This window comes from Harpegnathos saltator, unplaced genomic scaffold (assembly GCF_003227715.2).
Source record: "Harpegnathos saltator strain DR-91 unplaced genomic scaffold, Hsal_v8.6 scaffold208, whole genome shotgun sequence".
NCBI classification, from domain to species: Eukaryota; Metazoa; Arthropoda; class Insecta; order Hymenoptera; family Formicidae; genus Harpegnathos; species Harpegnathos saltator.
The window spans coordinates 655,069-680,944 of record NW_020229993.1 but is presented as its reverse complement, the minus strand read 5'-3'; the positions used below and the strand labels follow the sequence as shown (position 1 = coordinate 680,944).

The window sequence follows — 25,876 nt, the reverse complement described above, 5'->3', positions numbered from 1 at the left end:
CAAATAATTAGATTCAAGGCACAAATATATTTTATACTCGTTGGTTTATAGTCACGTACGAAATTACTTTCAACAAAACAGCCTTACTAACTTACTGTACAATTATGTTGCATATATTTCAGATTAAAATATTATCAACATTTTTTTTTGATTTTGATGAACATCTTTTATATAGTTTTTGATTTTTAATATTATATAAAAGACAATACTAAAAATTTATGTATTTATGTGAACTTACGCCTGTTTCCTTTTTAAATAACAATTACAGAAAAGAATAAGTACTATTTCCTCCTTTTTTACAGATATAATGATACTTCTTTAATATATTATTTTAATATTAGACGTATAATATTAATCGCAAGGTTCGCATAAAGGCTCATTAACTAGAATGTAAATAATGATTAAAAGCGCTCTTAGAATTCTTCTCCAAAAGTAGTAGAAAATATCCTGCTTCTCTCTGGAATACTCTCTCTGAATACTATATAATCAAGGATGATTCTGAAATTCTTCCATAAAAAGTAATTTTCAGAAAAAACAGAAATTATATATTGAAAAATGAAATGGAGAACAAATTATGCTATATGTTATGATATATATACACACACATATATATATATATACATATCGAAATTATAAATTTGATAGAGACTTACGTGTCATAAAACAGTTTAGACAGTTTGATTTCACTTCGTTCTATTCTTCCAAATTGTTTTTGATCAACTAAATTTAAGTCGTCATCATTTAATAAAATGACAAGATATCGCGTAATGATTTTAATGACTGAAAAACAAAAGGTGGAATAAGTCTATCTCGAGTATACCACACGATTCAGTATATTGTGTATAATTCAGTATATCGTGACATTCAGTTATTTTTTTCGAACAATTTATAATAATCACAAAAATTACAGCAAAATATAATTCGTCCTTCATTTTATTTTCTAATTTAATTTATAACCTACAATTTTCTAATCGTTTTGTGGAAAATCTTACATCGATTACACAGCATCCTGGAAGAAGACGAATAATTTCTAGTTAACTAATGCAACTTAAATAAAAGTTTACGTTCGATATTTCTCTTGTATAATTATAAGAAAAAATAAATATTACTTTCTCTTTTTTTATATATAATTCTGTTATGCTAAGGTATTATTTGAATATTCCGCGTGTAATTTGTCTTTTAACGTATGTATTCTATATTATCTATAATTCAAACAATTTTTAATTGAGAATATGTTATAATTAAATTCTAACAAAATAATTTTATACTCTTTAATTGTTTTTATGTATTTATGTGTGTGTGCGTGCGTGTATATGTACTGCGTGCATGTGTATCTGCATGTATGTATGTTGCGTATATGAAAGATTGATATATGAAGCAATAATATATACATATATACATTAAACATTAAAACGAATATATTGAAATATAATTCTAACGAAATTTTGAATCATATTGAAGCCATTAACGACTAAACTATAACTTAATATTTTCTTAAATGATGTGATAACTTAATTTTCGCTAATTTAAATAATTTAGAAGAATAGGACCAAATGAAATACGACTGATCGTCTTACGATGTAAGTGTTCTTCTTGAATCATTTTAATTTTCTTTCATTTTTTTATCGCTTTTCATGGAGGAATTTCGGAATCAACATTGTAACATCTTTAAGAAACACAATTTTTACTATTTGTAAACGAATGCAGTTCGCTTTTACGTTAATCATTATATATTAATTAATGCTATGTGTCTAACATTAAAATAATATTTTAAAATAATAACATTATCAATGAAAAAAGAAAACAGCATTTATTTTTTATAATTGCTATTTTTTAGAAAAAAATAAAAACCTAGTGTAATTTTACATGGAAAATATGTAAATTTTTACTATTATCTTTTATATGTTATGAAACAAGAAGAAATAGAAAATATAAATTTAAGTAAAAAAATATTAGGAATCCAAGTGAATTAATCGTGTGTATGTGTGTATGTCTCATATGCATACATACATATATTAATATTTCTAAATTTTAGTCTTAAGTATATATTTAATATTGAAAATTATCGAAAAGAACCGACTTAATCTTGACGCGATATTTGACTAAGTTTATATTTTTTTATGTTACGCTACTTTACTTGTATACATAATTGTTAATCTTTAAGAACATATTCTCAATCAAAAACTTTTTGAGCTATAAATTACATAATATCTATACATCACGAAAATAATTTGGATAGTTAATATCCTAAAATAACAGCATTATATACATAAAAAAGGAGGTAATACTTGCTTTTTTACACAATTGCTATCCTCCAAAAACAAAGAGCGAGATATATATTAGACATAAGTTCACATCTAAGCTGCGTTGAATCATCACAGTCTTGTCTTTTTTCTAAATGCCGTATGGTCCATAATAACTCTGAAATTATCTTTTACAAAGTGATTACAAAATTGAAGAACATAAATCAAGTTGAAAAATCGAACGCAGAACAAGTTATCATTCTGCTGGATCTCTTATAATTTTTATAAATTGTTCAAAAAATTGTAATATTACAAAGAATATCAAACACATCATGTAAAATACTCTAAACAACCTTATTCCACTTTTCTTTATCCAATTATATAATTTTAGATTCACAGACCTTTAAGCCAATGTTCCTTATGCCTTCCCAATCCAATCAAAGCAACTTAAGAATCATCAAAAATAAAGCGCTTTTACGTATCATTTATGTTCTAATTAATGATTAAGCCTTTTATGTGTCAGTCTAGCAGATACTAGGTACGAGGTACTTAGATGGCATGTGCATCAGGCTCATGCGATTCAAGTGATGGACATTGCTCTTCTGATATCTCGATGAATAGGCTGTTAAGATTGTTATTACCAGCTAATTGTTTATATGACTGACCAATTACGGATTGAATCCTATAGAATATTTTTTCGTCAAAGACAGCTTTCGCTGTATTGGTGCGGTCAAATGGCTCTATAATATTACAATGGTTTCAATAAATATCATGTGTGACAGACATAATGTACTTTTTTAAGACTTATATATTATATAAAGGAATGACAATACAACGAATAATAAAAATAATATAAATAATGCATTATAAAAGAACAATTAATATTTTTACCTTCGATACCTATATATTTCCAATGACCACGGTTGTTATTAGGGTAGGACGCCAAACGACAAGTTTCTTTTTTTATTTTATATCCCGCTTCTATAGATACCGCATGATGCTCGAATCTGATGTAAAGATATGAAATATTATGTATTATTTGTTGAAATAGTTCAAACATCGTTTACACCTGACATCACTCACTCGAAACTTATGTAATATTTAAAGAACTCGTGAAGCAATTCTCCGAGAGATTGCGTATTTCTACTCTGATATAATGAAGAACCGATATATATTGGTCCTAGATCTTTCTTATGAATATCTTCAATAATAGGTTGGATATCTTCGTGATAAAAGCTTCGAAATTGGCTTGTATGGTTCTGCAAGTTCGGCAGGATCGGAGGATTAATACCACCTGTAAAATAACAACATCGAAATTCTTAAAATTGAAGCAGAAAAAATAAACGTTACACTATTGCATACATACACTGTAAAAAGCTTATGACCATGAGGGTCAAAGAATAACTAGATAATGTATTATTCCTTGCACTATTGATTTTATGAAATTGCGCCCATAATTTTACAATTAACACCAACGGTTTTACCCTCCAATCAACTGTAAAAATATTTAATCAGGTGATAACTGTAAAAATAATATGGACCTTGTGGTATTAATCGAATGTTATATATTTAATAAACTTACTTCTCGAATAACAATATAACAAATGTGTGTTCAGGATGGCAACACTGCTGTTACAATTTATATCAATATTTAAATTTTGTCTTGAATCATGAAAATTTATGATAGGCACTTTTGCTTGTATAATTTCCAAATTTTCTGCAGACTCTAAAACAAAAAATAAAAACAAAAAGAATCTATCATTAAGATATGAAATATATTGTATTATTTAATAACTGTGATATGCCTAAAAGGCTCAAAACTTGCAAAACACAGTTATAAATATAATATATAATATATGATATAATAATCCTAGAAACTTGTACATACTATATCGCTGAAGGCACCTTAATGCTTGATTTAAATGCATAAGGGCCGTATCCCTGTTATCCACTTTTTCGTGTCTGACTAAAAGACACATGTCGACATCACTATTTTCAAGCCCAAATCCATTCATTGTTGAGCCTATCATAATCAAGTCGTATCTTCGGTACCATTTCTGCAAAAAATATACTATCGTTTTCTTAAACATATATGTAAATTATTTAATATATGTCTCAGATTCCATTTTTCTCCAAATTGTTTCAACAATGTTTTATTTGCTTACTAATTATAATTATATCTTACTCTGATATGACATTGAAGATTTTTCCATAGCATTATTTTATTTCTATAAGTAGATTCTGTTTGTTGATTTGATATAAACATTGACCAAATCTGTCGCGACAGGTCGTCCCATTTTATCGGTTCAGTGACAAGATTACCTGGTACAGAAGTTATCTCCACCAAGTGAGATTCAGCAAGGTATCTATCAGGATCTATAAAACCTTTATGAAATATACGACCTAATGCTGGAAAACTACCCCTTTCTGAAAATAAGTTGTTTAATTTATGGTAAATTAGATACCAACTCATCACATAATTATATTTTTATCAATATCTATATGAAATGTTATAAGAACAAAAGTAAGTTTTAAGTTAAGTAAACTTACACCTACCATGCTTTGCCATACATGTTCTACATGTTCGAAATGAAATTGGTGGACACACATTCTGAGTATAATAATATTCTTGTATATATCCCAAAAAGGATTCTAAAGATATTTCTCTTGATCTTATCGCTGGATGTTTACTAAAAAAAAAAAACAAAAGAAGTTACTTCTCATTAATGATACACATTTAATGTAATATTTGTTCAATAACAGAAATATATATCTAAAAAAAATACATAATATATTTACTTTATATCTGGCCCTCCTAAACTTGTAACTTCATATATCTCTGTTAAATTGTTGTAATACTTCTTTGGTTTTGTTGGACAAGGATTACTTCCACTATTATTACTATTATTATTATTGTTATTATTATTATTATCGTTATTATTATTATTATATAATTCATTCTTTTTGAAAGGTCCTCTAAATGGTCTTCCTTTATTTAACCAGATTGGTTTCTTTGTTATATTATTATTTAGAGGCTTGGTATATTGAGGTACATTTAAAACTGGTACATCACCAAATGTATTAATTCTCTTTAACCAATTTCCAGAAAAATTGTTTAATTGTGCGTAATCCGTGTATCGCACTGATGATATATCAACTCCCAGTTGTCGTAACAGGTCCAATGGTCGCAATGCTGTCTGTAAATATATGATTTGTATGTTCTAATAGAAAAACATAATATAATTTTAAAATAAAATAAAATACAAAACCAACATATAAGTAGTATAAAAAACATTATAATATTAATGCTTATCTTCTTCTGTGTAGTTTGAATATAATAATTAAAACCTAATACAAAAAGATTCAAATCACTGAATTAATCTCATTATTATCTTTTATATATGAGCTTAATTTTGGATATAATAAAATATATTTTCATATTTATACATCTAAATTATAATTTTTAAATATATAACTATATAATATGCAAAATGATTTTTTTAGTGTGATTATTACATTTCTACATTTACGATTTATCACAGTTACAAAATGTTATCATAAATACACATATACGCATGCATAAAATATAAAGTATATTTAACAAATAAGCGGATACATAATGTTACTACACATTGCTCAAAATAAGTACAAGAAATATTAACATATACCTGCATTATACGACGTCTACCGTGTCCGGAAACATTTGGGTTGTACTGGGTGTAATTGGCTTGATACAATGTATTTGTATTCATTGTACTATTAAAATGAAAGACATGAGCTTGAGCTAGTGAGCATTGTCCATTGGTCTGTTGTCCATTCATTTGTGACATAATTTGCGACGGAAATGTAGTATGGTGCATAGCGAATAGAGGATATTACAAGATTTGTTTGTTGAGAGGGCACAAATTATTAACGTAACTGTGTATCGTTCTAGATAGTCCTCAAAAATATTTCTAGAAATCGATATTTTCCAATAATATTTTACTTATTTTATATATATATATATACTTAGAAAAGCTCCAAGCTTCTTGCTTTGTCTTGTTTTTTTTTCTTTTTAAATTTTTCTTCGTTTTTAAGTTTTTTTTTATATTAATTTTTTTCTTTTTTGTTTCCCTTCTTCTCTCTTCATATATAATTTTGCAAGATAATTTTGCTATGTCCTTTGAGGATCTATTAAGTTAATCTAGAATTCAACAATTGCATAAACAAAAAATAGCCTGTATATTTTTAATTTGCTATTTCTCAATTTTTAAATCTTGATGCAATTATATTAATTTTATTACTTATATTAATTTTACATATACAACTTTGCCTGCAAAATATATGTTTTTAACAATTAACTTCCAAACATTTGCTGCATGCAATTTAATGTGTCTTCACTTTCATCAGTGCTATAGATCATAAGCTTTATTTAGTTTTATTTAGTTTTATCACAGTCAAGTTACATCACAGTCTTCTGAAAAAAAAAAAAAAAATGAAATAGTTTCAGAAATTATTCTGTAAAATTATATGTTATAAGAAAATTGTAAATACAAACATATATATAAATATAAACACATATATATATCTATATTTATATATTTATATTTTTTTTATAGAATATTAGAACTTCAAATATATATTACATGTAAATATATATATATATGTGTTAATATAATATGTATTACATATAAATAATTTTTTATAATAAAGATAACCTAATTAACCATGATATCTATAAAGTTCCAAAAACAATTCTTCATTAATTTAAGAACAGGTAAAATAAAAGTAACTTATATAAAAATAGATATGCATATAATATATATATATTACATATTATATTTGTATTAAATATAATAGTAAAGGTCAATGATATAGATAAACATATTTGAAATTAGAATATCCTTAATATATTCTTGACCAAAAATGACAAATTAAACCATCAGTATTTACTCAATTAAATTTAAAAAATTTTAAATGCATGCATTTATACTTGTTCATAGTTATATAGGTTATTTTATCAAGTGAAAATCATGAAAATAAATAAAAAAATCTTTTCAGAACTTTGTCCAATTAATACAATGGTATGTATATGTTGTGTGTGTGAGTATGTATATATACTTTAGAATATTTGTCAAATATAAACTTGAGAATAGCTATATATATATATGTATATATATATAGAAAGCTATTCTCAAGTTATAATACACACACTTACAAACTAACTTATAATTTTGTGGACCGTTTCTTATAAAAATGCAATTAAAAACTGACATTTAATATAATGTGAAACTACTTCCATCAAACATAAGCACATAATGTTCTATTAGACACTGCTTATTGAAATAATCAACCTGCTATATATAGAAGGAAAGATGTGTAGAAGGGGATATAGAAGATTTTGGATATTTTCTACTTCTGTGTGATGCAGATTTGCATCCCAGGTAACGAGAACAATTTTAAATTAAACAAATACGAAGGAAACGACACGAGCTTGGTGTCGTAGAAGTGAAAAGACACGATACCTATTTTCAGTCGCCATGTTGCATGAATTTGTCCTCAGAAACGAACGGAAAATTTGTATAAAAACTATCCTTCAATCCTGAACTACGTTTCCGATTATCAATGTGTACAACAGAATCAGGAAGAAAATAATTAGCGTTATCGCAAATGCCGTTACAATCCTTCGATCGGCAGCGATTTTTCGATAACATGTATTACGTCGGTGATGAGTGAACTCTTAATTGATACTACACGCTCATCACTATTAACACAAATCACCGCACCAAACCCCTTACGAACGTTTAAATTTTCAAATCTTTGACGTAATGGACGACTCTCCTACTTCGTGTACTTGACGAATCGACCACGAAGTGAAAACATCTAGATGCAAATCATCAATTCAATGAATGATACGTAGGATCTACTAAAGGTCATTCTACAATACGTGTCGTAAGTTGTAAGCCGTAAGAATTGGCGAATCACAGTCGATTATTACAAAAATAATCGGCTATAATTGGTCAGTTCTTACGGCTTACAACTTATGACACGTATTGTAGAATGACCTTTAATTCAAAAGCGTTAAGCCCGTATCAGACTACGGATTGGGATTGAGTATTAGATTAAAATTTAACCAATCAAGGCCAAGTTTATTATATTTGAGATTATTTTCTTTTTTCCAATTGGTCAAATTTCAATCCAATCTGATCTCAATCCATAGTTTGATACGGACTTTAAGGTCATTCTACAATACATGTCGTAAGTTGTAAGCCGTAAGAACTAACCAATTATAGCCGATTATTTTTGTAATAATTGATTCTGATTTGCCAATTTTTACGGCTTACAACTTACGACACGTATTGTAGAATGACCTTTACATGTATCCGGCTGTGCTCCGATATTCACTGCCAGCATTAAAAATCTATAGTAAACATGACACAAATTATATATTTTTAATACTAGCAGTGAATATCGGAACGCAGCCTCCATCAATGATGTATATAACTAGACCAAGGCCGTGTTCCAAAATTCACTGCCAGTACTGAAAATATATAGTTTGTGTCACGCAAACTATAACTTTTCAGCGCTGGCAATGAATTTTGGAACACGCCCAAACATTCCCTCGAGAAGAGTGAAGCCGGAAGTTGGTAGTTTACGACAGAGTGAAAACGTTGCACGGCATCAAACCTCTCTCACTTTATCCTATAGACTGTCAAAAGTAATATGGCGTACAACTACATAAATCATGTGAACGTTGAATGCAAATATCATAGAGTTATATAGATAGACTGCGCATTCTTATGGATGCGCTGAAGATTACATTAGACAGAGCTTTTGTGTGAGTGAGGCTCTCTCTTTCGCTCTGTATTAAGAGAGGGGTGAAAACGACACAAGGGGAAAGGTAACGTCGGGTGCGGTCCAGGGTACCTATCATGGAACTCGTCGGAATCAATTCCGATCGGAATAATTCCGTTTCCCCTAGAAAAGACAATAAAAATCTAGGAAATAACGGAATAAATTCGATCGGAATCGATTCCGACGAGTTCCATAATAGGTACCCTGCGACCGCTACAAATGTTTCGAAGTGTTTCTCTGTCCTATTCTATTTTTCAAATAAGCCATAACAGTGATCAAAACAACCAGAGTTTAAATCTAGCAAGGTCAACAGATTTGCGAACCATAACCTTTATACAGCTCGTATAACTGTACTCCTATTTTCCTCTTCGGCTTTCCCCACCTAACCTAACCCCACCAACAAGGAGATGACGCAACCTGTTTCATCGATTTCAACACGAGTCATAGCACACTCGATAGCTATGATGCCGTGTATAAACGCCCTAACATAATATGCGTGAATGCGTCTTTGTTTACGAGTAATTTGCAGTTCAAGTTTGGCTCGCGGAGCCGTGCCACACATAGGGCGCAAGTTACGACACCCTTTCACGAAGCGGCGTGGCTGATTGTGAGCAGACAGAGGCTCCCGCGCCACGAACACTTTCGCGCCGACGACGGCGTTCGAGTCCCGCTGACGACTGGTTCGTTTTTTTTCGTATGTAAAGACATGTAATAAATATTTTTATATTGTTCTTATGTATAATTCCTTTTTTTGTTTCTACGCTATTAATCAAGGCTAATTAGGAGAGTCAGGTCTTTCAAATATGAATACAACTTTTTTATTAATTACAATAAAATGTTTTTTTCGTGTAAATCTATTTCGCATAAATATTTCGTATGGTATGGGAAAGAAATGGGCAGACAGTGATTATTTTGTGTGAGAGAAACCCAAGAGCCGTTAGAACCGTTACAAGTGGAAAGGAACCCTCTTTCCTTTCCCCTTCTCGCAGAGGGATTCTCATGTTTTGTGACGTGCTCGCTTCATTCTCTGGGCAGTCTTCGTAACGTGAACAGTGAAAAACTCGTGTTAAAAATGGAAACCACGTTTGTAGATGAAGCAACGATCAGCTATGTGCAAAATCTAGCAAAATGTGATATTACGAAAGAAGAGTTGACAGACGCAATAGAATATCTTCGAGGTAAATATATTGAATGTGTGAGCAATGGAAAGATATATTTGTACGTATTGTTATTGGCCTTGTATACAATATCAATTATATTGAATTCATATTTGCAGATGTCCTGATACAATTTAATTTAATTAATAATGAAGCGCCAAGAAAATTATCAAAAAATTCCAAATTAATTGGCGGAAAATTGTTTGAAAAATTAATTAAACTGCTGGGAAAACATAAAATATCAGATGAGGTGGAATATTATATAGCAGAAGGAGAAGACGAGATTGAAGAAGACACGATGGAAGATGTTCAATCATCTTCTTCGGACGAGCCTCATACGAGTCAAAGAACGGAAGAGTCTTCTCCGGACAAGCCTCATATGAGTCAAAGAACGGAAGACTACGAACCTCCGCAAAAAGTTGCAGCGATGTATCTAGTGCCGTATGACGTAAAATTGAAAATAGTTATGACCGCAAACGAACATCCGAATTGGAGCTTCCGTACGTTACAAAGCAAGTTTAAAAAGCATTTGCATTATCACAGTGAAGTTGCACGCTTCCGCAAATACATTTTATCTGGTGGAAATTATTGGGATAAGCTGCAATTAATAAAACGGAATGTGTATGATCGGTTTACGGAAGCAAGAGAGCAAAGGCAACTTGTTACACGACGTCTCCTTCAACAGTGGGCGATGGCTGCAGCCGTTCAATATAACAAACAAGGAGAAGAAAGCGAAAAACGTGACAAAGCTTTCCGCTTTGTAGCATCGAACACATGGTTAACGTCATTTCTACGTGAATACAAAATTTCTAACCGTCGAATTGTTCGGTATTTATCAAAAAGAGAAATAATATCACCGCAAGCTGTGATGGAATCCGCTGTACACTTTCAAAAATTAATTAGAAGTATATCACCGGATTACGACCCAGATTTCATAATAAATTCTGACCAAATGGGCTGCGAATATCGCGTAAATGTTGCACGAACGACCACGCATACTGGCGAAAAATTGGTACAATTATATATCGGCGACCTAAACAAAGTGACTCACTCTTATACTGCACAATATTCTGTCACACAATCGGGCAAGCTATTAAATAAAGTGTTCGTTTGCTTACAAGAGACTTCCGATACATTTGGAGTCCGGGTACAGAAAGAGGTAGATGCGTTATTGCTATTATGTAAAAATGTTGTTCCAGTCTGCTCCAAATCAGGGAAATTAACAACATCTTTCTACCAGCAATATTTGAAACTGGTTCTCAAGCCGTACGTTGGTAATCATCAGTTTTTATTTCTTGTTGATTCTTGGGGAGGACAAAAGAATATTCATATGTATAACGAAATATTTCGCGATAATAACAATAGGCCAACGTGTAACCTACAAATAATACCACCAAAATGTACGCCAATTTGTCAACCGTGCGATGTTTATTTCTATAGACAGGTCAAAATCATTATAAAGCGTATACAGAACTGTCCTTCTTTATATATCGGCGACGAAATTATAAATTGGAACACTCGCGCTGATGCGATTCGTATACAATCGCTCACACACTATTTGTTATCAGCACCAGTTTTCAATTTTATGCTCCAATATGCGTGGTATGCGTCCAGTCTTGTTGACAGTCGCGAGGTATTTTACAACGTCAATCAAATATGTTTTCCACCAACTATACATAGTCAAAAGTGTATTTGTGTAAAAAATTATGCGTTCATTACGTGCAGTTGGTGCAAAAAACTATTATGTTTTACATGCTTTTATACGGCATTCCATCCGCAGAGTTGCGACAGCATGACCACATTTTATAATACGTAACTTTCATTTGTGTGCCTTATATTTGTTTATGTGTGTGTGTGTGTATGTGTTTTGATACGGACAAAAACATTTTATTGTAATTAATAAAAAAGTTGTGTTCATATTTGAAAGACCTGACTCTCCTAATTAGCCTTGATTAATAGCGTAGAAACAAAAAAAGGAATTATACATAAGAACAATATAAAAATATTTATTACATGTCTTTACATACGAAAAAAAAACGAACCAGTCGTCGGCGGGACTCGAACACCGTCGTCGGCGCGAAAGTGTTCGTGGCGCGAGAGCCTCTGTCTGCTCACAATCAGCCACGCCGCTTCGTGAAAGGGTGTCGTAACTTGCGCCCTATGTGTGGCACGGCTCCGCGAGCCAAACTTGAACTGCAAATTACTCAACAAAGACGCATTCACGCATATTATGTTAGGGCGTTTATACACGGCATCATAGCTATCGAGTGTGCTATGACTCGTGTTGAAATCGATGAAACAGGTTGGGTCATCTCCTTGCAAGACACATATTCGACAGAGACACACTCCCTCAACTATCGCTTCTCTCACTTTAATGTTGTCTTCAAGTCCTCTCACGGGACGCACAGTCTATCTATATATGTCTATGGCAAATATATATATATCTACATTAGCAAATCAAATATATATTGTAAGCATAAATAATTAATAATTACATAATATGCAGAGTTATCGATATTTTTATATATATTTTATGATATTTTTCTGATAAATATTTTGATATGTTATATATACTATTTTCCTAAAGTTATTTACTGTCAAACTTGTTGTGATTAGTACTTTCTCACTCTGTTCTACAGCTGTCAACATTTACGAACAACGTGAATAATGTGAATGTTGAATGAGGCTTTAGATAATGTTAAGCCAGCAGCACAAGGTGCTGGATTGCTTGCTGGATGAAAATACTGCGTTCTGATTGGTACATTTCCGAAGATGGATGAAAATGCACCAATCAGAACGCAGTATTTTCATCCAGCAAGCAATCCAGCACGAAAACAAACACCGTTATACCGCCAGCTATATACAGATTTTTAAAGTATTTATCATTATTAGGTAAAAATAACTACTAGAAATGTTTAAATTAATCGATTTTTATTCACCATTTTCACAATTTCCACAATTTTATCAATTATTGATATTATTAAAAATTGATACTTTTTATAATCGATTTTTTAGATTTATTTTTTTTATTTTTTAATGTTAATAGTAAATATCGGAATGCAACCTATAAATGCTAACCTAGGAACATAATTGGACAGTGAGCAGATAATGTGGATCAGGCTTTAATTTCTATAGTGGATGACATAGCATAATATTGGTTAATCTTTTCAGATGTTGGTAATTCTATGAGTGGACTAAACTCGTCTTCCGGTGAGATTCGCGTGTTCATTTGGTTTCAGTCTTTTTCCGGTAGGATAGCAAGATGACGGGCTTCAGCGAAAAGGTTTGTACTCAAAAATATATTTTAAATAATTTTAATTGCCTTCACAACGGTGTATGTATATAATCACGATTATTTAGCATGTAAAGTAACGTATGAGTCCTTTAAAATTCTTTGAAAGAAAGTTATAAGTAAAAAACATGAAATCTATGATTCCTCGCATACCATACACGTGTTTTCTACAGCTTTGTCTCTATTTCGAGCAATATTTCGGTCACGCTATACACGTCACATGAAAATTTTGCAACAATGCTGTAATTTTTGCGGTAGAGTATTTTATATTTTAAAGTACGCAGTATGTATATGCTGTTCGAATTCTATAAACACGTGGATCACGTATTGCATCTTGTGAATGTTATCTAAATTCGTATTCGACATAAGTTTATTTTTTTTAATCGAAACTAACAATTTTAGCCAATATTAATAGATGGCCGTGGCCATTTACTTGGACGTTTGGCAGCAATTATTGCCAAGACTATTCTGGAAGGCAACAAAGTTATTGTTGTACGAAGTGAACAATTAAACATTTCTGGTAACTTCTTCAGGTTAGTGAAGCAGTATGAAAATTTCAATAACCAACTATGAAAGCATTATGGAATTATTTCATTGATAGATTATTTCATATATCTACTATATTTCTATGATAGAAATGGATGGTACTTTTTGCTATCAATTGTATTTTGCATATTTTTATTACAAAGAAATTTATTACTACACTAGGTTATAATAATATGTTATTATTAATTCTTATTGATATTGCAATATTGTAATATGATAATATCTAACATATTTAAAATTTAGTATTCTATAGAATTAATATTATTTTCTTTTCTTTTTTATTCCAGAAATAAATTAAAGTTTATGTCTTTTCTACGAAAGAGATGTAATGTCAATCCAGCTCGTGGGCCATTCCATTTCCGTGCTCCCAGCAAAATTCTGTGGAAAACTGTTCGTGGTATGTGTATTTAACATTATATATTAGTATATGTATGATAGATGAGATTTATGCACATGATTATGAATATCTTACCTACATTATTTGACAATATAATGAAAACAATGTTTTTAAATGATGCTGAAATTATATATATGTTGTCTTTCAAGGCAATAAATACATAAATATTAAAAAGATGCCCTTATTTGTAGGAATGATCCCACACAAGACCCAGAGAGGAAAGGACGCCCTTAGGAGATTGAAAGTTTACGAAGGATGTCCACCACCATACGACCGAAGAAAACGTGTTGTCGTACCTGGTGCCATGAGAGTAATGTGTCTTAAACCAGGTAGAAAGGTAAGATTGTGTATGATACATTTATTCTTATAAATTTAAATTTTGTTCTTATTTATGGAAAAACAATGATGGTATGGTAATTTGCGACTGAAATTGGTCCACGTGATCATCATGTTGTCACTTTAAACTGAGTCATAAAATTTCATAATCTCATACTTGGCACATAATCATTGTACTATAATACTAACATGAATTCCTTTCTTTTGTTTTAGTATTGCCATGTAGGCAGACTGTCTCATGAAGTTGGATGGAAGTACAAAGCTGTGGTTCGTACTTTAGAAAACAAAAGACGCGTCAGGTCTATTTGGAAATTTCTTCATCTCTGAAGAAGAGGAATCACTCGCATGCTGTAAACGATAATTCCCATCATTTTAGGTGCAGAGCCTATTTTGGTGTAGTCTATTGAATTAGCCAACGTTCTACTGCGTATTTGGCTTTGAATTTCCTGTTATAATAAAAAAAAAATAGTTATATGAAGAATGCAATTTTTAAAGAATTTTCACAGGGAAATGATTTAAAAGTAGCAGTTACCTGTAACTTCTATTTGCTCCTTCTGCAATTTCAATGATTCATTAAGATTCAAAAGTTTTGCTGCTCCATGAACTATAAGAGGTGGTGTATCTGCTGTGACTGCCCAATTTTTATGCGCTTTCTTGTTTCTCTTTCATGGATAGGTGCAGAGCCTATTTTGTGTAGTCCTATTTGATTAGCCAACGTTCTACTCTATTGCTGAATTTCCTGTTTTATAATAAAAAAATAAATAGTTATATGAAGAATGCAATTTTTAAAGAAATTTTCCAGGGAAATGGATTTAAAAGTAGCATACCTGTATACTTTGCTTTGCTCTCTTCTTGCATATTTCATGATTCATTAGATTCAAAAGTTTTGCTGCTCCTGAACCTATAAGTAGGGTGTAGCTGCTGTGACTTCCCAATTTTTATGCTGCTTTCTTTGTTTCTCTTTCATTGGATCATGCACATCACTTTTTGTTGTTTTATAAGGTCTAAATGGTTCCTTATTCTTATTGGTCCGCTGTGCTTTTTCTACTTTATCAATAATATATTTCACATGTTCCACATTTGAAGGATCTCTCTTGAAAGATTCTATTTCTGTTAGGTCCTCTGGTTTGATAAGACTCTCTTCAGTTATCACACGTATAATTTTCTTTTTATGAACACCAGATCCTGTAGGCTATTTGAAGACAATTTATATTTATTAAAATGATTTGTTCATTGAGAATAATTATCAGTGCTTTATACAAATTGTAATTTACCTGAGCTAGTATCTTTAATGGATCTTCTTCATCGTCACTGTCCAATTCAGTAATATTGGTTATTTCATTTCCATTATATTTGCCTGTCCATTCTAATTTACTCATAGCAGCTTTACCTTCACATGCTATGTTAAGACGCGATAATAAATTAGCTGCATTTTCTACTTCATTTCTATGTTCAAGTTCTTTCAATATTTTATCATGGAATCTAATAATTTTCTCTCCTTTATCAGGAAGCTTACAGATAAAATTTCTAAAAAGAAAAATGAATTAAATAAATATTTAATAATGGAATAAATATATACAATTCAAACTATATTTACTTATTGGCAAGTATCTTCTTCTGTCTTTCTAAAAGCTCCTCTAATATAAACTTCTGTTTCTTTCCTAAATTATCGATATATCCTTGACTTTCTTTTTTCGAAGGAGGCAGTATTTCGCCAGGTATTTTCCTAATTGTATTATGATACATCTCTTATATTTACAAAGTTTTTAAAAACAAATTATCTTGAACAAGTCACAGGAAGGTTATAACGTGTTATGAAATGTAAGATTACACAAAAAATTATACACACATCAATTTGTACACAAATCAATTTGTACACAAGTCAATTTGTACACACATCAATTTGATAATTGTCTCCATAAAACTCCTTTAAAACTCATATTTTGCGTAATTCAAATCAATTGCAGTGTAAATTGCGTTCAAATTACGCTATTAATGTAACACAGTGTAAAGCCAGCGGCACACGGTGCTTGTTTTTGTGCTAGATTGCTTGCTGGATGAAAATATTGCGTTGTGATTGGTACATTTCCATCCATCTTCGGAAATGTACCAATCGCGAAATGTACCAGAACGCAGTATTTTCATCCAGCAAGCAATCCAACACGAAAACAAGCACCATGTGCCGCTGGCTTACAGCTATTGTAAACGAGCCTTAAGACTAATAAAAGAGGCCTTCTACAATAATCAATTAGTCATAAGCTATAAGCAAATTGACCAATCACAATTGATTATTTCAAAAATAATCGACTGTGGTTGGTCAATTTGGTTACAACTTACGATTAATAACAGAGAGGAACGTGAGAGCAGCCAACACGGTGTTTACGACGACATCGACTTTCCGCACTGGGAAAGGGCGCCATCTGTATATATTTTGAGAGGGGAACTACGATGCTACATCTACTTTCAGGTTTCGGCGGTAAAACCTGCATGTGGTGGCAGTCCATGCTATATCCACTTTCAGGCGGTTTATGTCCGTGCTACAAAAATAATAGCGTACTTGACAAGCACGGTCTCGCACATTGTTACGCGTTTATAACATGAATTAACATGTTAACATGTGCCAAAAGAAAAAGAATTGACATTGTGTATGATTAATATCATGAAGATCATACAAAGTATACGGTCATTACTGCCAACCCGAAGTGTGAGGGTAGATTGGGTTGAGACAAACATAAAAGTCCCATACCGTTTTGCAAGATTTGCAATAATTATCGAGTTATTAATGACAGAAATCTGAGGAGTAAAAGCGCGCCGACATAGATGATTCGAAAAGCGTTGCAGCTGCTCGGGGCAGCGATCATGAATCTTTTCCCTAGCGTGAACTAATAAAAAGTGAAAGACTTCTGTGAGTCAGTGAAAAATGAAAAATTTTATATGAATTTGTGAAAATCGAAACATTTCACACGACAATTGAGTCGTTCAACATGGCAGTTGCGCGTTCTGGATAATTCAATGAATACCAAAGAAATCAAAATGATCAAAATAATAATGTCCGTGTAGTCCGAAGGATATTACGTGACACGCAAAATCCGTTTGATATAATACCCAAAGAAAATGTTTCAAAATATGTATGTACAGGTAATATAAACCTTATGCACCGATGAGATATACTACAAAAACTGATGGCCTTACGGAATTTAGCGTACCAGAGAAATTTCCCTGGTGAGGCACCCGGGTGAAAGAGATCGTCTCGCATTTAGCGCAGTAAAATTTAATGGAAACTAATACTTTTCAATCCTTTTCTTCGGGTCAAAAAGATTCAGAATTCAGACATATTCAAAATGTCAATACTTTTTAATACGTTTCAATTCGACATTTTATACAGGGAAGCAGGACGAAGGGAATGGGATACGATACATCATGCGTCTCCAGACGTGTCAAATCGTTTATTATAGAGGAGACTTTGATACGGCAACATGTATTCGAATATTTAATCGTCCCATGGACCACTTATATATAATAAAAAAAAAATTAACGCGGATAAATGAACGATTCGTATCAATTTTTCCATTTCTTATAGAGCAATGAAAGAATAAATCAGTATCGAAAATCGAATACCAATTAATACCATAAATCAGTGTCAGAAAATTATCCAATGACAATTTGTTCTCACTTTTCAGGTAGTTACCACTGTAATTTACACAACAAATTAACTCGGTTAAACGAACAATTCGTATCAATTTTTCTTCTCTTATAATGAAATGAGACAATAAATCAGTACCGAAAATCGAAGGCCAATCAATATCTAATTTATTCATCAAATTAACGCGGATTAATGGGCGATTCGTATTAATTTTCTGTTTTCTTATAGAGAAATGAAAGAGTAAATCAGTACCGAAAATCGAATATCGATTACCTGTTTTCTTACAGAGAAATGAAAGAGTAAATTAGTACCGAAAATCGAATATCGATTAATATCATAAATCAGTGTCAAAAAATTATCCAAGTGCAATGACAATTTGTTCTCATTTTTCAGGTACTTACCCCTCTAATCTTATTCAACAAATTAACTCGGATAAATGAACGATTCGTATCAATTGTTTTGTCTTATAAAAAAATGAGCAAATAAATTAGTACCGAAAACCGAAGACTGATCAATACCATAAATCAATGTCAAGAAAATTGTCCAAGTGCAATGACAAGTTGTTTTCATCTTGCAGGTACTTACCCCACTAATTTACTCAGCAAATTAAGTCGGATAAAAAAACGATTCGTATTCCATTTTTATTCTGTTATAAAGAAATTAAAGAATCAGTCAGTACCGAAAATTGAAGACCGATCAATATTTAATTTATGCATCAAATTAACGCGGATAAATGAACGTTTCGTATGAATTTTTTTTTCTTATTGAGAAGTGAAAGAGTAAATCAGTACCAAAAATCGAATGTCGATTAATACCATAAATCAGTGTCAAAAAATTGTCCAAGTGCAATGACAATTTGTTCTCATTTTTCAGGTACTTACCCCTTTATCTCATTCAACAAATTAACTCGGATAAACGAACGATTCGTATAAATTTTTTTTGTCTTGTAAAACAATGAGAAAATAAATCAGTACCGAAAATCGAAGACCGTTCAATATCTAATTTTTTCATCAAATTAACGCGGATAAATGAACAATTTGTATCAATCTTTTTTTCTTTTATAGAGAAATCAAAGACTAAATCAGTATCGAAAATCGGATATTAATTAATACTATAAATCAGCATTAGAAAATTGTCTAAGTGCAATGACAAGTTGTTTTCATCTTGCAGGTACTTACCCCACTAATTTACTCAACAAATTAAGTCGGATAAAAGAACGATTCGTATTCAATTCTTATTCTGTTATAAAGAAATTAAAGAATCAGTCAGTACCGAAAATTGAAGACCGATCAATATTTAATTTATTCATTAAATTAACGCGAGTAAATGAACGTTTCGTATGAATTTTTTTTTCTTATTGAGAAGTGAAAGAGTAACTCAGTACCAAAAATCGAATGTCGATTAATACCATAAATCAGTGTCAAAAAATTGTCCAAGTGCAATGACAATTTGTTCTCATTTTTCAGGTACTTACCCCTTTATCTCATTCAACAAATTAACTCGGATAAACGAACGATTCGTATCAATTTTTTTGTCTTGTAAAACAATAAGAAAATAAATCAGTACCGAAAATCGAAGACCGTTCAATATCTAATTTGTTCATCAAATTAACGCGGATAAATGAACAATTTGTATCAATCTTTTTTTCTTTTATAGAGAAACCAAAGACTAAATCAGTATCGAAAATCGGATATTAATTAATACTATAAATCAGCATTAGAAAATTGTCTAAGTGCAATGACAAGTTGTTTTCATCTTGCAGGTACTTACCCCACTAATTTACTCAACAAATTAAGTCGGATAAAAGAACGATTCGTATTCAATTCTTATTCTGTTATAAAGAAATTAAAGAATCAGTCAGTACCGAAAATTGAAGACCGATCAATATTTAATTTATTCATTAAATTAACGCGAGTAAATGAACGTTTCGTATGAATTTTTTTTCTTATTGAGAAGTGAAAGAGTAAATCAGTACCAAAAATCGAATGTCGATTAATACCATAAATCAGTGTCAAAAAATTGTCCAAGTGCAATGACAATTTGTTCTCATTTTTCAGGTACTTACCCCTTTATCTCATTCAACAAATTAACTCGGATAAACGAACGATTCGTATCAATTTTTTTGTCTTGTAAAACAATAAGAAAATAAATCAGTACCGAAAATCGAAGACCGTTCAATATCTAATTTTTTCATCAAATTAACGCGGATAAATGAACAATTTATATCAATCTTTTTTTCTTTTATAGAAAAATCAAAGACTAAATCAGTATCGAAAACCGGATATTGATTAATACTATAAATCAGCGTTAGAAAATTGTATTGATTGAATTGAGAATCAGTCAGTACCGAAAATTGAAGACCGATCAATATTTAATTTATTCATCAAATTAACGCGGATAAATGAACGTTTCGTATGAATTTTTTTTTCTTATTGAGAAGTGAAAGAGTAAATCAATACCAAAAATCGAATGTCGATTAATACCATAAATCAGTGTCAAAAAATTGTCCAAGTGCAATGACAATTTGTTCTCATTTTTCAGGTACTTACCCCTTTATCTCATTCAACAAATTAACTCGGATAAACGAACGATTCGTATAAATTTTTTTTGTCTTGTAAAACAATGAGAAAATAAATCAGTACCGAAAATCGAAGACCGTTCAATATCTAATTTTTTCATCAAATTAACGCGGATAAATGAACAATTTGTATCAATCTTTTTTTCTTTTATAGAGAAATCAAAGACTAAATCAGTATCGAAAACCGGATATTGATTAATACTATAAATCAGCGTTAGAAAATTGTATTGATTGAATTGAGAATCAGTCAGTACCGAAAATTGAAGACCGATCAATATTTAATTTATTCATCAAATTAACGCGGATAAATGAACGTTTCGTATGAATTTTTTTTTCTTATTGAGAAGTGAAAGAGTTAATCAGTACCAAAAATCGAATGTCGATTAATACCATAAATCAGTGTCAAAAAATTGTCCAAGTGCAATGACAATATGTTCTCATTTTTCAGGTACTTACCCCTTTATCTCATTCAACAAATTAACTCGGATAAACGAACGATTCGTATCAATTTTTTTGTCTTGTAAAACAATGAGAAAATAAATCAGTACCAAAAATCGAAGACCGTTCAATATCTAATTTTTTCATCAAATTAACGCGGATAAATGAACAATTTATATCAATCTTTTTTTCTTTTATAGAGAAATCAAAGACTAAATCAGTATCGAAAACCGGATATTGATTAATACTATAAATCAGCGTTAGAAAATTGTATTGATTGAATTGAGAATCAGTCAGTATCGCAAATTGAAGACCAATCAATATTGAATTTATTCATCAAATTAACGCGGATAAATGAATGATTCGTATGAATTTTTTTTTCTTATAGAGAAATGAAAGAGTAAATCAGTACCGAAAATCGAATATCGATTAATACCATAAATCAGTGTCAAAAAATTGTCCAAGTGCAATGACAATTTGTTCTCATTTTTCAGGTACTTACCCCTCTAATCTTATTCAACAAATTAACTCGAATAAACGAATGATTCATATCAATTTTTCTTGTCTTATAAAAGAAAAGAGAGAATAAATCAGTACCGAAAATTGAAGACCGATCAATATTTAATTTATTCATCAAATTAACGCGGTTAAATGGACGAGTCGTATAATTATAATTTTTTTTTCTTGTAGAGGAATGAAAGAGTAAATAAAAAATAAGTACCGAAAATCGAATATCGATCAATACCAGAAATCAGTGTTAGATGATTGTCCAAGTGTAATGACAATTCGTTTTCATTGCCGAGTCTTTCCCGAGTCGAAATATTAATTCTACATTGATCCTGCAAATTGCATCCAATTTGAAAAATCAATGTAGAATATCTAGGTGCGCAATAGTGAACAAGCTTTGTCCTACCTGAACGTTACATCTGGCTACTCTCGCAGTCTCGCCCATGATGAGTCTTCAACAGCGACGTATTCCGCAGTTATTTAATACTCGTTTATTTCGATAATGTATATGTACTTAATCCTTATATTCTTAATTTAAATGAGCAATTTTTGTTGATTTTGATTATATATTCGCTTAACAGCGCAAGAAAGAGAACAAAGATAAAAACGTAAATAGAACTGCCTTTGTTAGAACTGCGCGTGAGATAAATATATAAGGATTAAATAATCATATAAGAATTAGAGGAAATTGGGGATGAAAAACACTTTTTATTCTCATCATTCTTAAAGTTCTTTTTTCCTTTTTTCTTCTCTTTTTTTTTCTTTTCTTTTTTCTAATGAGAATGATGAGAATTGTAGCTCTTAAAAGAGCTGAAGCTGCAAAAAGACAACGGTTATGTCTAATAATGCTGTTTCACTAATAGAGATTTTAATTCTGATTCGGTACAATAAGAAAGATAAACAAGAATGAGAAACGGACATTCTAGCAGATTCTAAACGAAAACAGCAATCTGAGCATTATTAAACGAATAAAAATCAACACTTATAAAATTTATATCAGATTCTAAGATCATTATTCATAGTTTTTTTAAATTATGTGCAATTTTTCATTGAGAACATAATTAAAAATTTGTATTCATAAACCTTAGCTTGCCTCAGCAACCTTGCTTGAATAGACATTCATATTTTACGAGAAAAGAAAAGTAGAACTCATGTTACGTGAAATTAGTTTAACGAATAATCAAATCTCAAGCTATTTTTCAGATGATAAACTATGAATGCTGATCTAATTTCGACTCGGGTATGTCCTTACTTCGAGTAAGGTCCGTTAAAATTAGAAAAATCCTGCGTAATAATAATTACTCGAGGTACCTCGAATACCATACATGATGTATCGCTGTCCTCGGCTACGTCTCTCGGCGCGCTCCGAGTCCTCTCTCCATCCTGACTTCTCGATCCGACGTCCTCCTTCTGGTTACTCCGTCGCAGCACCCCCGGATACTCCATCGTAGCACTGGCGACGACACTGACTCTAGCTCTAACACTCGCGCAAGTAAGATTCGGGGACATAGAAACGCGTATTAACCGACACTGCTCTGCGTCGCGACATGCGCGTCGTTCGTCGGCCCGAGGCGCAATGTCGCCTTTCCGCAATCACGGAGTCATATATAAGCGTACGAAAACAAGCAATCGGGAAGGCACGGTTACCCCCCACCTTGCCGATCAATGTTAATGCCTGCGTCGTCCGTTAGCTGAAAATGAAAACAACTCGTGTTTTCAAAACATGCCTGAGAGAGAGAGTCGCTTCAAACTTCACAATAATTATTTACGTCTGTTCCAAGAATTATATTACGCTGAATTCAAACTGTCTCTATTTTGACATGACATATACGAGATCTGCGATCACATCATTGATCTTTCTTTGGACAAGAAAATCCTGAGAGGAACGCTGTTCGAGAATATCACATTTTATGTTTCAGGTGCCTTGCAGATTATCGAATCCGATGTAACAGATCAGGGAAAGTATGAATGCGTCGCTATGAATAACATGCGTGGGCACGGAGTACTCCAAGTCAATCACGTTATACGTGAAACGTACATATATTTAATATTATATAAAACTTACCTTTTTAAACAAAAAGGTAAAAAAAAAGGCGCCAAGTACAAGCGCAACACGTATTGTGTTATTTTTAGAAGTATCAAATTCAAATTATTTTTTTTATTGTATATATGTGTACATAAGTTTTTACAAGTAAAACTTATAACTATAATAAAACTCTGCAACACTTTTCTACTGTATAAAAGAAGTGATATATTAGAACAGTAGCGCCAACTGAGAAATTCCGACTTCTTATTCCCGGAAAATTCGTCAAACGTCAAACGAAGGGCAAAAAGTGTCGTCGCTCGCGAGCCGATCAACACAATCGGCGCGATGTAAACATTGCGGGCCTCGGCGGCGGTTGAAGCAAGAGAGACTTGCCCTTGGGCATCTTTTCTTTTCTCGAAGGTTCCGGGACAACGAGGGGAATGCGAGGAGGCCTTTCAAGTGTACGCGATATTGATTTTGCTTTATTTATTTATTACTGAAAATAAAGAAAATTACTCTGTCGAAACATCGGACATTTGTTAGCTTTATGTTAATTAAAGAGGAATGTGTACGATTAGAAAATGTTAGCAACTAATTGTACAGTGTGTCAAAGTTGTTGTGACGCCGTTTTCAGAGAATAATTAAAGGTCATAGTAGAGTTAAAGAGTGGAATTTCATCCCATGTGAATTTTGTCTCGTTCTTATTAAATGTTAAATTATCCCGCTGCGGACAATAATTCTTTTACTTTTCATTTAATATTCAATGATGATAAATAACATTTAATTGCATTCGTTTGGCTTGTTTTATTTCGAAAATAAAAAAATATATACCAGGGTGAGACTTCACCCATGACAACATCAACGTGATTTTCTTTGATGCTTTTTTTAAAAGTTCAGATATTTCGTCGATTCGCGGGATATTTATAATCGGAGTCTCGTCACGTTAATTAACACGTGCTTCTCCGAGCGAATCGAATGTTCACCGACGGCCACGGGCCACTGTCAGTCCGGCCACGAGCGAATGTCCGGAAAGGACAGGATGTTGAGAGAAGCAGGACGAAGGGAACGGGACGCGGGCAACGATACATTATGCGTCTCCAGACGTATCAAATCGTTTATTATACAGGAGACTTTGATACGGCAACATGTATATAGAGGATTTAATATTTAATATGTACTTTTATTTTTCCTGCTCCCCCCCCTCCCCGCTCTTTTTAGACCTTCGGGCATAGTCTGGCATAGAGATAGTAGATATGGTTGCAGCACGGACATAAACCGCCTGAAAGTGGATGTAGCATGGACTTCCACATGCAGATTTTACCACCGAGACCTGAAAATGGATGTACTATCGTAGTTCCCCTCTCAAAATGGATGCAGATGGCGTCCTTTCCCAGTGCGGAAAGTCGGTGTCGCCGAAAACGTCGTGTCGGCCGCTCTCAGCTTCCTCTCTGTTCATACAATATCTATGATCAGAGAGTGGCGTTGGAGCGGCAACCCACACGCCCAGAGCCATCTATTGAATTGAATTGAATTGAACAATATCTATGATGGCTGATTTTCCTTTCGCCTGAATATGGTTAACAAAAGGAAGAATATTTGTAGATGGTTTAACCTTCGATATCTCCTAAAGGCCTCAAGATAAAGGAACGCTCTTTTGCAATATAGTTTTATATCAACCCTACTTTGACCATAAAGCTCGACTTTCAATTCACAGTAGAAACGGAGATATTAACATCACAAGTTAAACATTTTAACTTACTATATCTCCTAAACGGTTCAAGATATAGGAACGCGCTCTTGCCATAATGTAGTCCTATCCCAATCCTAATCTCACCATAAATTTCAACTCCCAATTCCCGGTAGAAGCGGAGATATCAAA

At 32.0% G+C, this 25,876-nt stretch overlaps 4 protein-coding genes across 7 annotated transcripts; 2 read left to right on the top strand and 2 right to left on the bottom strand.

Annotated features, from left to right (window-relative positions):
* Positions 1–219: 219 nt before the first annotated feature.
* Positions 220–6,320, bottom strand: LOC105182512 (poly(A) RNA polymerase gld-2 homolog A). 3 transcript variants are annotated; one of them, XR_849703.3, is made up of 12 exons: positions 5,912–6,320; positions 5,043–5,440; positions 4,800–4,933; positions 4,429–4,670; positions 4,132–4,300; positions 3,826–3,969; positions 3,610–3,738; positions 3,327–3,537; positions 3,135–3,250; positions 2,645–2,983; positions 654–780; positions 220–506 (listed from the first exon to the last, which is right to left on the bottom strand). XR_849703.3 is itself a non-coding variant. In XM_011139993.3 (10 exons), exons 1-10 carry the CDS (start codon positions 6,101–6,103, stop codon positions 2,793–2,795), a joined length of 1,926 nt encoding a protein of 641 aa, XP_011138295.1. In that variant the 5' UTR covers positions 6,104–6,320; the 3' UTR covers positions 2,203–2,792. The 3 variants fall into 3 exon arrangements, 1 of the variants encoding a protein (XP_011138295.1); XR_849702.3 differs by having other exon boundaries at positions 654–720; XM_011139993.3 differs by lacking the exons at positions 220–506; positions 654–780 and having other exon boundaries at positions 2,203–2,983.
* A 2,565-nt stretch (positions 6,321–8,885) lies between these two features.
* LOC112588397 (uncharacterized) lies at positions 8,886–12,096 on the top strand. 2 transcript variants are annotated; one of them, XM_025298149.1, is made up of 4 exons: positions 8,886–9,123; positions 9,607–9,757; positions 10,113–10,255; positions 10,354–12,096. In XM_025298149.1, exons 3-4 carry the CDS (start codon positions 10,150–10,152, stop codon positions 12,048–12,050), a joined length of 1,803 nt encoding a protein of 600 aa, XP_025153934.1. In that variant the 5' UTR covers positions 8,886–9,123; positions 9,607–9,757; positions 10,113–10,149; the 3' UTR covers positions 12,051–12,096. The 2 variants fall into 2 exon arrangements, with proteins under 2 accessions (XP_025153934.1, XP_025153933.1); XM_025298148.1 differs by lacking the exons at positions 8,886–9,123; positions 9,607–9,757 and having other exon boundaries at positions 9,904–10,255; positions 10,354–12,095.
* A 1,303-nt stretch (positions 12,097–13,399) lies between these two features.
* RpL13A (ribosomal protein L13A) lies at positions 13,400–15,120 on the top strand (the record flags this gene model as incomplete). The annotated part of the gene is made up of 5 exons (XM_025298164.1): positions 13,400–13,517; positions 13,929–14,059; positions 14,360–14,469; positions 14,661–14,806; positions 15,019–15,120. Coding segments are annotated over exons 1-5 (510 nt in total), but the record flags the coding sequence as incomplete, so codon positions are not given.
* A 3-nt stretch (positions 15,121–15,123) lies between these two features.
* On the bottom strand, positions 15,124–16,852 carry Polr2M (RNA polymerase II subunit M; the record flags this gene model as incomplete). Its single annotated transcript, XM_025298150.1, is given in 6 exon segments — positions 15,124–15,179; positions 15,182–15,251; positions 15,345–15,426; positions 15,723–15,997; positions 16,080–16,332; positions 16,403–16,852. Coding segments are annotated over 6 exon segments (885 nt in total), but the record flags the coding sequence as incomplete, so codon positions are not given.
* Positions 16,853–25,876: the final 9,024 nt, after the last annotated feature.

Bases quoted from the DNA above. Each gene is read 5' to 3' on its own strand.
- LOC105182512 (XM_011139993.3), bottom strand. From the start codon at position 6,103: ATGCACCATACTACATTTCCGTCGCAAATTATGTCACAAATGAATGGA. The intron at 4,934-5,042 runs GTAAATATATTA...TTTTTTTTTTAG, and splicing joins TTAGGAGGGCCAGATATAAA to TAAACATCCAGCGATAAGAT. The intron at 3,739-3,825 runs GTAAGTTTATTA...ATATTTTTACAG, and splicing joins GTTATATTGTTATTCGAGAA to TTGATTGGAGGGTAAAACCG.
- LOC112588397 (XM_025298149.1), top strand. From the start codon at position 10,150: ATGGAAACCACGTTTGTAGATGAAGCAACGATCAGCTATGTGCAAAAT. The intron at 10,256-10,353 runs GTAAATATATTG...TCATATTTGCAG, and splicing joins CGCAATAGAATATCTTCGAG to ATGTCCTGATACAATTTAAT.